We start from the raw sequence: 12525 nt of genomic DNA on the forward strand, positions 1-12525 counted from the left end.
TTGTTCAATTCATATTGTTAATAAATATTTAAATTTGACAATAAGGCATATTGCAATAGTGTGGTACACGGCAAACAATCAAGAATTTAATCAAATCGCTAAAATCGAATCGAGGATTTGGAGTATCGTTATTGCGATATGCAAAGTGGCATTATTTCCTAATATTGTGCAGCCCTAATCTGAATTTAGCTTAGGTTGTGCAACATCCGAATATCATCACTTCATGTTCGTATTAGAAACATCCAACCCAGATCTTGATACAAAAATATATAAGACCCACCTGAAGATTGGTGGAATGCTGCTGCTCCCAGTAAAGACACATCATCAGTGATTGGCTTCATCTTCTGGTCACTTCCGTCGCTCCCAGAGTCGTCGTCCCGTTCATCTTCACTTGATGAGGATGATGATTCCATTACTTCCTGACGATAATTAGGCTTAGACTTCACAGCCCTTAGTCTTCCCTGCTTTCTGGCCAATCCTTCCTCTTCTCTTTTAATGAGGTGACACTTTCCTCTTGAACTCAGCTTGTTTATGCATTGCATATCCTTCTGCGAGTCTTGCTCATCACTGGAGAGATCTGTCCCACTTCCTCTTCTAGCTTTGATTCTTCTGTCACTAGATTCGGACTCGTGGGAGCGGTCTAGCATCTTGCGTTTCCGGCACATCTTCTTGGGTGAGATTGGAGTGTTCTTATTGAGCCAGAAGAGACATTTCTTGGCCACCTTCGTCGATGCTTTTGCATCATCCTCATCACTCTGGGCTTCATCAGAGCTCTGAGTCATAGCTGCTCGCTCAAGCAAAGCTGGAGGAACTTCATCCGAGTCCGAGTCATCTCTTGCTGTGCTTCGACTTTGCTCTTCAGTGTTTTTGGCTGGTGCTGTGGTGATGGTTACCTCTGGGTCAGAATCACTTTCACTGTCTGCTGGTGAAAGAGATGTTTGGGCCTTGACATCACTTGGTCGTCGCAAAGGTGTCGTTTTGACACGAGGAGATCTTCTATTGCCTTGTTCCTCTTCTAGGAGTCGAGATGCACTGGTGCTGTCATTGCTTATCTTCCGGTCAATTTTAGCACATGGAGCAACTGTCTCACTATGTTCTGGTTTATCTTTTCCTTTGGACTTTTTATCCATTGAGTTAATGGTGTCATCCATCTCTGTGGCATTAGAGGAGGCCTCTTTCTCCACAGGCACAGGTGTAAGTTTGACTACTAGTTTTTTAGTCATATTGACCTCAGTTTCAGAGGGCTTCTGGTCAGTCTTTTGTGTCGTCTGTGTGGAATCATGAGAAGCTGAATCCACATCCTCCCCAGGGCAGTCCTGCACACTACCATCTATGAAACACTTTGCGTCAGATTCATCTTCTTCCACAAGTTCAGCTGCCAATTTCTGCAAGTCACTCAAACGTGTCTCATCAGAGATGTCTAACTCTGTGTCTGCAGCAGGTTGAGAGTCAAAGTCATCACTAAGGTACTTTTCCCAACAGCTTAAGACATCCAAGTCTATGAATTCTTCTTTAAGGCCATCTTCAAACACAGCAAGTGATTTTCGCAAGCCTTTTACTACCGACAAAAAAGACTTTAGGTACAAATGGCGAACGTTAGGCGCTTGTTTGTTTACTGTTGCGGTATTTATGAAACTGACAAACGTGCGGTTTAACACGTTTGTTGAGTCCACTAAATGTTTGGCCTTTTTGGTCAATTCCTTCGAAATCTGCAGCGTACTGTAGTTGAACACCACATTACCATCCATTCCTGTGTGATCCCATTTATCCAAAGCAATGTTTTGTGGTAAGTGAGGCAACATGTCATAGAGTTCCGATTTCTCCGGCTCTACTGGGTTTCTTCTGCGCTGCTGCTGACACAGATGCTCCATATTCTCGAGGACATTGTCACAGGCCATCACTAGATTAAAAAGTGGCTCTGGGCTACACACATAGCAGTACCACTTGCTCTCCAAGATGCCCGACAGCTCCTTCCTTCCCAAATTTCTCAGAATACACTTCTTGCAGAAGGCATTACTGCAGAAGTCACAGCAGATCAAGTTGCCTCCTTCGGCACACCATCTGCATGAAGAAACAGATAACAGAACTCTCAGAAATAGAGGGGTTCAAAACTTTGAAAAATCAACTTCCTTTTAATATTGCTTCAGTTTTGATTTCATTTTAAAAGATGTGCACTCTTACAGTGTAGTAGAAAACAAAGATTTCAGTTTAATCATTACAACTGAGCCATGGTATATCAGACCTATGCTATCCATTCATCAGCTAAAATATAACTGTGTTACACAAATTATACAAAGCAAATGTATGGTCCATCTTTCATTCTGCTTTTTTCTGTCTTTCTGTGTAAACTTAATCTTAAATACATGAAATGGGTTGTCAAAAAACGAAGATTTGAAAATGTTTTTTTCAGATTTCAGAGTGCTTTTAGCAGTATTTATCAAGTTCTAATGACAAACAGATATTCATAAATGATTATGAAACAATACTTAATTATTTATTTATTAATTAATTAATGATTTTCTGATGCTGGATATAAAAAAAGACAAAAGTTGGCTCCAATTAATCAGACTGCCATTAATCAGTCAGCCTCTAGTCCCATTGTTCCCAACCTGGGGTCCAAGCCCCCCTTACAGGGGTGCCAGCGATCACGGGGGGGACACAGAGCTTTGACTGCTCTGAGTTTGTGAGGTTAATATAATTGTGCATCCCAATCAGACACTCTACTGGATAATTAGCAATAATAATAATACTAATAATTATTAGTGTCTATATTTTTTTTGGTCCACCTTTCAATTTATTAAGCTATTTATCACCAACACCTGATCATGTTCCTGTTGTGTGAGAAACATAGTTTTTATCTATATATACTGAGAATAGGAACAAAAACCTTCAACTGCAGTTTATTTTATGAACGTATAACTTTATTCTTTTTTGTGTGTGTGCCCTGGACAGGGGTTTTGGTCGGGGGGGCCTGGTTTGTCCTGGACACAAGCAAGGGGGGCTTCAAGGGAAAAAGGTTGGGAACCACTGCTCTAGTACATCTTCTATCAGAATAGCTGGTGAAAATTAGGTGTCAAAGGAGTCTCTGCAGTGTAGTCTCTGGCCCCCTTTTCACCTGCCATTAAAATGCATTTTCTGGGATCAGATATAGACCGTATAGCGCTTCCCCACATGTATTTACACCTAGTATTAACATGCGTTTCAGATGTCCACATCAAGATCCGATTGCACCAAGTACTTCGTTTCTGCTCAGTTTCACTTCAGTTCAATCTGGTCACAAGTGGTGTGGCAGATCGAATAACAATCCGTCCTTGGGTGTTATTTACTTACAAGTGGTCAGGCACGGTCCGATTGCAATCCAATCACAGAAAATGCATTTTAATGCCAGATGTAAAGGGGGGCCTCTGTTTAATTTCTTTGATTTAATGGCTTGACTTGGAATATTTATGGTGTTTAGAGCAAACAAGTTGAAGGGAACTCTGCAATTATGGTGTGCTGCCAGAACAGCTGACTATAGACGGACAACAAATGGATGATTTCAAAATGATAGCGTCTTTTGGTTCAGGCTCTGTCCCATTGAAAAAACAAGCAGTGACCATAGCATAGTATAGCAACAGTGAAACCCAGAGCAACTTATATTAACTAAATACTAGAGTACAGAAGAGTTAGGGAAAGTCGTGTTTGATTAAAAATGTGGTTTATTTTATATTTTATAGTTTATATACAGTTATCAGCCTATTTATATTGTACTGATGTTATCACAATGATATCAAAGCATTTACAAATTTGTGTGATGAAATTAAGAGCAATCAACACCATGACAGAAATGTTAAAAATCCTACCTGCACTGCTCATCCATTCCATCTCCATCCTTGCTGATGTCGTCACTCAGGTAATACTTGAAGCAAGACTATCAAATCAAAGCATTTAATGACAATGTTTCAGAAACACTGACAATGAGGTTCTATGTAAAGTTCTGCAGGATCTCCACGTCTTTATCACCATTTTTTTCAGACATTCTCAAGACTGTTCAGATTAACTTCTAATCCTATACTAAAGCTATTAAATTGCCATGTCTGAAATTCACTGATTAATTACATAGATACTAGAGATGCACCGAAAATTCAGCCACCGAAAAATTTCAGTGGCCAAAAAAGGCATTTTTGTTTTTCGGTCGAAAGACTTTTAAACAATGAAACAAGATGTTTTGATGGCGTATGCAAAAAATGCAGCACAGGACAGTCTATTCCCGCTTAGAGACTGTCCAAGATGAGTTTGGACATGTACTCGATCCTTGTACATAAAGATCATTACTTGGATGTTTCGGTGCATCCCTAATAGATACTAATGATGATAAAGACACACGTCCTTCAGAATATTAACTTGTGCAGTCTTAGATTTTGCCTTTTTCATTTATCTTTTACCAAACTTGATCTCCAGCCATTCTTTAAGAGTGAATAAAACTGAACAACACTCTAAAATGAAGCATTTGTTTTTGACATATTAATAAGCAGACTCACCTTGCAAATGAGTACTTTCAGAACTGGATGGCGGTAGAAAGTATCTTTCTTGAAGTGGTTAACTTGTCGGCCACATGCGGTGCAACTGACGATTCCCATGTGCTCTTCTCCTTTAAGGAAATACATTTATTGTCATTATCAACAAAATGACTAGAATTATACAGAACTGATGTTTCTTCTACACAGTCTTTTTGCTGTGACTTGACCGACAGACTTCACTGACAACACAGTGGTACCTGACATGACCTGATGATTTCCTGTTTGCGTTGTACACGAAACAATTTTTGAGCAGCTAACTAAAGAACAACCACTGTAAAATTAGACTGATGTGTTCCTTTTTGTTTCCTTTATTTAAAAAATGGAAACATGTGGCCTGTGTCAAGTTGAACAAATCAATCAGTAATTATTGGTGTCAAGGAAATAAGACAAGTCAGTCCATACTGACCTCTACGTCTTCTGGAGAACTCTTTGCGCAGCACTCCTGATTTTCGGGTGCGAAACTCGGGACCCCTGAAGTAATCTCTTCCATTATCAACAGGTTCAGGTCTGACCAGCACAGTGCCTGTGGAAACCAAACACAACAACATTCAGACAAATTAGAAATTTTCAAATATTACATCATTCTTAAATATGGAATTATAATTAGGAGGTCAACATTAAGATTACTTAAACCCTAGGCAACATAGCACCTCATTTAAAAAGATTGTTTGCCCAACACAATTCACAACAAGTCCGCAAATACTAAAGAACTATTCGGACTGAATTAACAAATAACTACACACTGCTGGTAGAGCTACACTGTTGTTGCTTTTCCTGGTTCACCTGAAATGTGTTGTTTCATTAGTAATAATAAAGGATAATGACAACAATACACTTAATTCTTCAGTAAGAGCACTCAATTACTTAATAAAAATGTAATTGTTAAAATAAAATGCTGACACAGATCATTTGCAAAATGTCGCAAATAGCTTGGCCGTTAATTGGTCAACTCCCAATTATAGGCACCTCAATTAGAAGATCAAATCATCCTATTTCACGTCAACGCAACAGAGTGATTACTGTGAGAAACTTGATGACGTACCTTTGGGTAGTCTAGTGATATCAAGGTGACCATTTTCGTTAACTGGCAATTCCACATCCTCACTTGCATTCGAGTCCCCAGAATGATCCAGTCCAGAGTGCTTTATGACGACAGAAGGTTTTCTGGAATATCAGTGAAATAGGAACAGATGTAAGTTTCAGATATAAGGTAACATTTCCCACAGTTTGACATTTAATGATTTCTGGATGAACAGTAGGTTTCAAGAGCTGATATTTTTCTTTCCTGGTAGAGATGCAACTGTGCCCAACAGTTTAAAGCAGGGGTCTCAAACTGGCGGCCCGGGGGCCACATGTGGCCCTCCAATCGATTTCATGTGGCCCTCCAAACAATATCAAGTTGTAACGAGTCATTTCTATATGTTTTTATTTTTAAATTAATAGATTAATTTAAATTAATTTAATTAATTTAATTTAAATAAATAGGTTTTTTTATTGTTGCATATTAAAACAAGCACTTATATTTTGAAATTATCCAATCCAACTTTTTTTTTTGTAAAGCACAAAACAAACACAGTGGACCAAGTGCTGTACAGAATAATGGATACAAGACAGAAAAGCTCACACGAGGCAAGAGTACATATAAAAAAAAAAAGGAATTAATATGGAATAATGATATGTAATTTTGAGCTCATAACGTCCACTGCAACTGTTGCTTTTCCCAAAAAACTTGGGCTTTTTTTTTTCCTTGACTGGCCCCCAACTGACCAGATGAGGCAGTCAGTGGCCCACAGGTCATGAGTTTGAGACCCCTGGTTTAAAGGATCTGTGCATTCAATAAAATAATGTATGTAATGCAGACATCTAAGTATGCACTCTCTATAACACACATGGGCAGCATACAGCCCTGGGATATAGCCCAGCATCCAGCCAACAAACCAGTTCAATCTGGACTGTGATGTCCTCACAGGTAACCTCAAGTTGACACTTGTTCAGCTCAAGTGAGATCAATGTGATATTAGCAGATGAAGTGACAGAGCAAAGATGACCTTCAGAAACAGGAAAGTTGTCTCAGAATGTTGCAGTTTGACAAAAGTCTGATATGAAGAGACGATGCTCAGGATCTTTGCGATACAAAGTTACTGCAAACACAGACCAAACATTTCAGTTTTGCACCTTCATACTAATAGTATTTAACTAGTGAAACACAGGGGTATGTAATTCTCTCTGTTGATAGTATTTTGTACTAGTCACAGTGTTTACTTCCTTAGTGAGACTCTGTGTTGTGGATGAAAAGGTAGCTTCAGTATTGACCAGTGCTTGTGGGAAGACAGCTACTTCACTGCACTTAACACATTAATCAACTTGACTTATTACACGGCTTGGTGTTGATACTAGATTCTAGGGTTGTCACGATTCTCCAAATCCTCGATTCAATTTGTAGTTTTGTATTTAGTATTTGATTTTTAAATTCCCAGTTCGATTGTCCATGGTTTCATGAGTGATATAATGTCCATCATTTGTTTGCAATGTACCACACTAAGGCCTCAAATTTAAATAACTTATTAACAATATGAAGGTTAACGTTTGGTCAGCGTGTCACCCAACTCAGCATTTGGGCGACTTTTGAAGGTCGAGTTCTTGACGATATTCCGATCAATATTCGATTTACATCATTGTGACACCCCTAGTGAGAGTGGGTGGTTGTTTGTCTCTATGTGGCCCTGTGATGGACTGGCAACCTGTCCGGGGTGTAACCCATCTTTCACCCTATGTCAGCTGCGATCCTCATGCGAAGGATAAAGCGGTAGCAGATCGAGTGAGTTAGTGAGTGAGTGAACAATTACAAGAAAATTGACAGATTTATCAACAATGAAAGTAATCATTAGTTGCAGCACAACATGGTATGTTTTATCTGCTTGCAGGGAAATGTTTACTTACCTCCTTGAGTATCTGTTATCTGCTCCTGGCTGTAAAGAGATACAGTTCTATTAGTATGATGAGTTATCAGTGGCCCTTTTCTTGTAGAAAAACAACATTATTGAACAACAAGAACAGTGTGTCTCTCCAATTTACATTTGTGTCTGCATCCTAATGCCTTTATATATTCAAATAAAAATAAGGTTAAAACTGAATATCAAGTATATGAAACAGGCCATCAAGACAACTAAACTTTGCTGAATAAACCTTTAAAATGAAAACGAAAAGGTTTTGAGCACTTAGCAGCCCTAATCAGGCTTCCTCAGAACAAAATCAACCAATGCAGAAGTAAGAAAACCTTAATTAATTCCAGCCCCACCAACAAAAGCAGGAAAGTTGTGTTACCTCTGCTGCTGTATGACCTTTTGACATCACCATAGAACAGCTGTGGTGTTTTTGACCTGTAAATAACAGATGAGTTAAAATGTTTGCAAAGAAGCTGATCATTTGGAAGTTTTTTCCCCATCACCCATTGATAGATTAATCCAAAGCTGTACCATCAGCATCCTCTGCGGTTGGTGTGCCATTGCTGTCTTCAACAGCGGAATGAGCCAAGTACTGGTGCAGCTTGTTGACCAACAGGTTCAGCTTGTTGGGAGTGGTGCTACAAACAAAACAACAACAAAAATATGTTCCTATAAATATAATAAAATTGACAGTTACTATTGGCTAGCTGATTAATCAACATGTGGCTCTATTAAGAATAGGAAATCCGTTTTTTAAGAAGCTGTTAACAATGGACTCAAAACTCATTCCACATTTACATCTCAACATCTACAGTCCAATATAGTAGTACACAATTGACAATATGCATGAGTGTTACACCTTCGACTAAAATATAAGCCAGCTCCTTAACTTCTAGTCAGTTGTTGTTAAGGGCAAATGTGGACTTTGTAAGGTAACATTAGCGATTAAAACTTATAAAACGATATCAGTCAACATTCGCATTGTTTTTAGTAATAGTTTTAGTAATTAGCCCTAAGAATTCAACATGGCCCAAAATGAAAAAGTTGTTGATGTTTTTGCATAGTGAGAGGACAACAGCAGAGCACTGCTGGATCACTCTGATCACAGCCTCCACTAAATTCTATAATTTGTCACTAACTTCTGAAGACACCAACTGTAGAACATCTCTGCATCGTTGGCTGACAGATTATCGGACATAGTCAGGCTGGCTTATTGCAAACTCGGAAGAGACTGTGTATATAGACAATAGGGGAGGGGAAAAAAACCTTCTTGGACGTATTGTAATTCTCGAATGATCATTGTTATTGTTTCAGCAGGTAGATGTTTATTTGTAACAGTTGTATCAAAATGATAAAAAAGTTTTTTATCAAACAAAAATTATATGCTAAAAAAATCGATACTTGGCGTCTCAAAAGCAATATAATATTGCTATGCAAAATATTGCGATATGTACTGTATCAATTCCCCCCCCCCACCTACAAGTCTATGTCTGCGTTTAGAACAAGACAAGAGTGTACTGCCAACTGAAATGGAAAGTGTTAAGCTACCGTTAGGCTACAAGGAGCATGTGCAGTGAATCCATAAGGTCTGCACAGTAACAAAATGTTGGGGTGATGGTTGTGTATGCTAGTATGGGCTTGTCAGCACTGCTGCGGACATGGATGGTTGACAACATCTGACGAGCTGACCCATGCAGACCCACAGCCTTAAGCAGTGGTGGTTCCACTCACACCATGAGGAGCCAGCAGGAGCAGAGAGAGAGGGGGTTTACTGCCCTGTACGCAAATATTATTAGGGGTGTCATGATTCTCCAAATCCTTGATTTGATTTTAAATTTTTAGGTCACATTACGATTTGATTCTGAATTTTTTTTTCTTTTAACTATATGAAATGTATCAATAAGCAGAAAATGCTTAAATGCAGGGTTTTCCATCATTGAATAAGGTCTGATAATGTTTGATGCTACAAACACGCCTTTAGCCCTAGTTAATTCAGAGGAGGTTTTGCTCCAAATGACAACAGAAGAGTTGCCTGTGTTAACAGAGTTGTTATCGTAATTACGTCTACATCCTTATGATGCATGTGGAGATGTGCTGTGCTGTGCAACATTTGCATAAATTAGCTTACACACAGTAGTTTTCTTGTCATTCCCTGTGACAAAACTCACGGGAAACACAAAATATTTCCACACCGGTGATTACAGAGAAGCGGAAGGGAGCTTGAGCTCAGGGATGTGTTGCCCAAATCAGCAGCTGCCATGGTTACCATTAGTTGGCAGCAGTTTCGGGTTAGCGGGAGAAGTAGTGTAGTCGTGCTACAATGGCTACAACCCCAACACTGTTTTTTCCCCTCTGGCACGTCTTTTGTTACAGTGTCCTCATGTCATGTAGTAAAAACAATTAGCACTATAAATAACGCAGCCTCTTTTATATTAGTTTGGGTCAAAGTGTCAAATGGCACCGAATATGGTGTTCCCCAAGGAATTATTCTTGGTCCTGTTCTGTTTTCCCTGTTCATTCTACCCCCAGGGCAAACTAATCATTCGGCACTGTGTCAAATATCATTGTTATGTCGATGACACAATTGTAAATGTCTGTTTTTCCTGGCAACATTTTACCTCGTCTTATAGAAATTATAAGCCAGCTGAGTAATTACATTTTAAACAAAAATTAGTAAAACATTTAAATCCTTAATGTGGGCCCAAGGGAAGAAAGGTAGAAGATAGAGACTGTGTTCACAAGAGTGTCTCCCAGTCTCCCAGGCAGACACCATTATAACCAACACAACTTGCATCACAGCACTGTCTATTTTAAAAATATTGTACATGTGTAGTATATGCAGCAAAGGCTGCAAAAAAATATTAATATTATTACCATTTAAAATTATATTTTTTTTTCCAATGGCACTGTTAAACACTGTGTTAAACCTGTGGTTGATGCAAAGGCATACATTCTAGTTCGTTAGTTGTAACAAATGAATGCAAGTGACGTTGTGTTAAAAAGCGTTGTATACGTGGAGTACAATTCACAAGAGAATTATCTTATAGAGCAATAAAAGTCAAATGGTTTAAAACGCTGTAGACCCCTGTTATAGATATTTAATTCATGCCTATAGCTAACTACATTGGAATCACCTTTATTTAGAGATTCACTACCACACAGCTAGCTGTTAGCCAAAACAGCTAGGTAGTTGCTACGCAAGATCGTCATTATACCACCTCATAGACATCTGTGTTTCCGCTCACAGTTTTTACCTGAACATCTCTGCAGACACGATGCCAAGCAGGCGAACCACTCAATTCCTTATCGTTTCATTGCAGTGAAAATATTCCAAACAAGATTATGGCGCTCAAAGTAAGATGCGGACAAGAGCGGACAGCATTGCCATGGGTTTCTTCTTCTTCGGTGAGCAAACCTGTGAAATAGGTGCATTACCGCCACCTTCTGCTCCGGAGTGTGGATCAGAGAATCAGAAATTAAAACTTCCGCTGCTCTTCTTTCATTTGTGTTTAATAATATTTATTACAATTTATAAAGTCGACTGGGATTGATTTTTTTCCTCCATCTGATATACTATAAATGTTTAATGATAACAAATAATACAAAAAATAAATTGCTTAACTTTAGCCACCAGTTATTAAATAACACCAATGATCTCTCTCCAATCCACATGTTCTGTCTTCTACATGTTGAATATGTCTGGAATGCAGCTGTAAAACTTGGAAAAGGGTGAGTTAATATCCCCGCGAGTGAAATGGAACAGATTACTAATGAATGTTCTAATTTAATTTTCTATATAGAAGACTCCAGCAAGACTCCGGACAAAGTTTTAGATTCTCTCCTAGTTGAAAGTGAAAAAGGCGACCCCAGGCAACTGGTGCTTTAGATTGCTTGACACCATCTGTATGTACCTCTATGTATTCTAACATTGGCAGAGAATGCTCATTAAGGTCAAGTGTGTAACATATTTATTTGCCATTTTCACAGTTACAGGGACATTGCAATTCTTGTGCAGTTGAAAAATGAATACAAATTAATACAAAAAAGTTAAATATAAAACACAATCTAAACACAATATCCATCCATTTTCTACCGCTTTATCCTCCACAGGAGGGTCGCGGGGGCCAATCTCAGATGACATAGAGCGATAAACAGTTTGCCAGAGCCATCGCCACGGCCACATATGGAGACAAACAACCATTCACTGTCACATTCACATACAGTCAATTTAGTAGTGACCAATTTACCTAATCCCATATTGCATGTTTTTGGACTGTGAGAGGAAGCCAGAGAAAACCAATGCACACACGGGGAGAACATGCTCACTCCATGCAGAAAGGCCCTTGTTCCAACCAGGCTCAAACCTGGTCTTCTTGCCTCAAAGGCAACCTACACATACACACAGATATAATATAAAATATAAATATAATATAATATAAATATAAAATGAGGTGCAGTTGGAGAGTAGCTTAAATGGTTCATTATTGTATATACATATATATATATATATATATATATATATATATATATATATATATATATATATATATATATAGTGTATAGCCACACCCATAATGAATGTATCATGTACTGGATTGTTATTACTCAGGTACCTGTGACGAAGTGAAGTACTTCCCATCTTTGATGTCTTGAACCACTAGTCTGACAGTGGCTGGAAAGAAGCTGTTGTGGAGGCAAGCCCCTGTGAGCACTGATCCTTACTGGCCAGCAGTGTCTCAGGTTGAAACCCGAATCCAACCACCTGCACAGAGCATGAGCTGGAAGGTGCAAAAGCGCTGGGACGTCATCGTTTTCCTGCTCTCTCTCTCTCTCTCTCTCTGTCTGTGTGTTTGTGTCCGACTGTCCGTCCGCAGTAATTACAGTTCAATGGATCTCACTCTGCAGCATGCTCGTAAATATTTAGTTTTATGACAGAAAGTCGCTAGTAGCCTTTTTTAAAAAAATGAAAAAGTCTCCAGGGGTTTTAAGGGGGAGGGGCTTTTAAGGGGCTAAACATGCAC

General features: G+C 38.8%; 1 protein-coding gene across 2 annotated transcripts in view; it reads right to left on the reverse strand.

The window, feature by feature from the left end:
* Positions 1–10895, reverse strand: part of LOC131458157 (transcriptional regulator ATRX-like) — a 37510-nt gene extending 26615 nt beyond the window's left edge. For both annotated transcript variants that reach the window (XM_058626972.1, XM_058626971.1), the window contains exons 1-9: positions 10759–10895; positions 8036–8142; positions 7884–7939; positions 7500–7528; positions 5602–5723; positions 4966–5082; positions 4521–4630; positions 3843–3910; positions 281–2061 (exon numbers count right to left, since the gene is read on the reverse strand). In XM_058626972.1, the coding sequence (XP_058482955.1) occupies positions 281–2061; positions 3843–3910; positions 4521–4630; positions 4966–5082; positions 5602–5723; positions 7500–7528; positions 7884–7939; positions 8036–8142; positions 10759–10766 (2398 nt within the window). In that variant the 5' untranslated portion in view covers positions 10767–10895. The remainder of the gene's footprint in view (positions 1–280; positions 2062–3842; positions 3911–4520; positions 4631–4965; positions 5083–5601; positions 5724–7499; positions 7529–7883; positions 7940–8035; positions 8143–10758) is intronic.
* Between the last annotated feature and the right edge of the window lie 1630 nt (positions 10896–12525).

Source organism: Solea solea, chromosome 4, assembly GCF_958295425.1.
Source record: "Solea solea chromosome 4, fSolSol10.1, whole genome shotgun sequence".
Classification (NCBI taxonomy): domain Eukaryota; kingdom Metazoa; phylum Chordata; class Actinopteri; order Pleuronectiformes; family Soleidae; genus Solea; species Solea solea.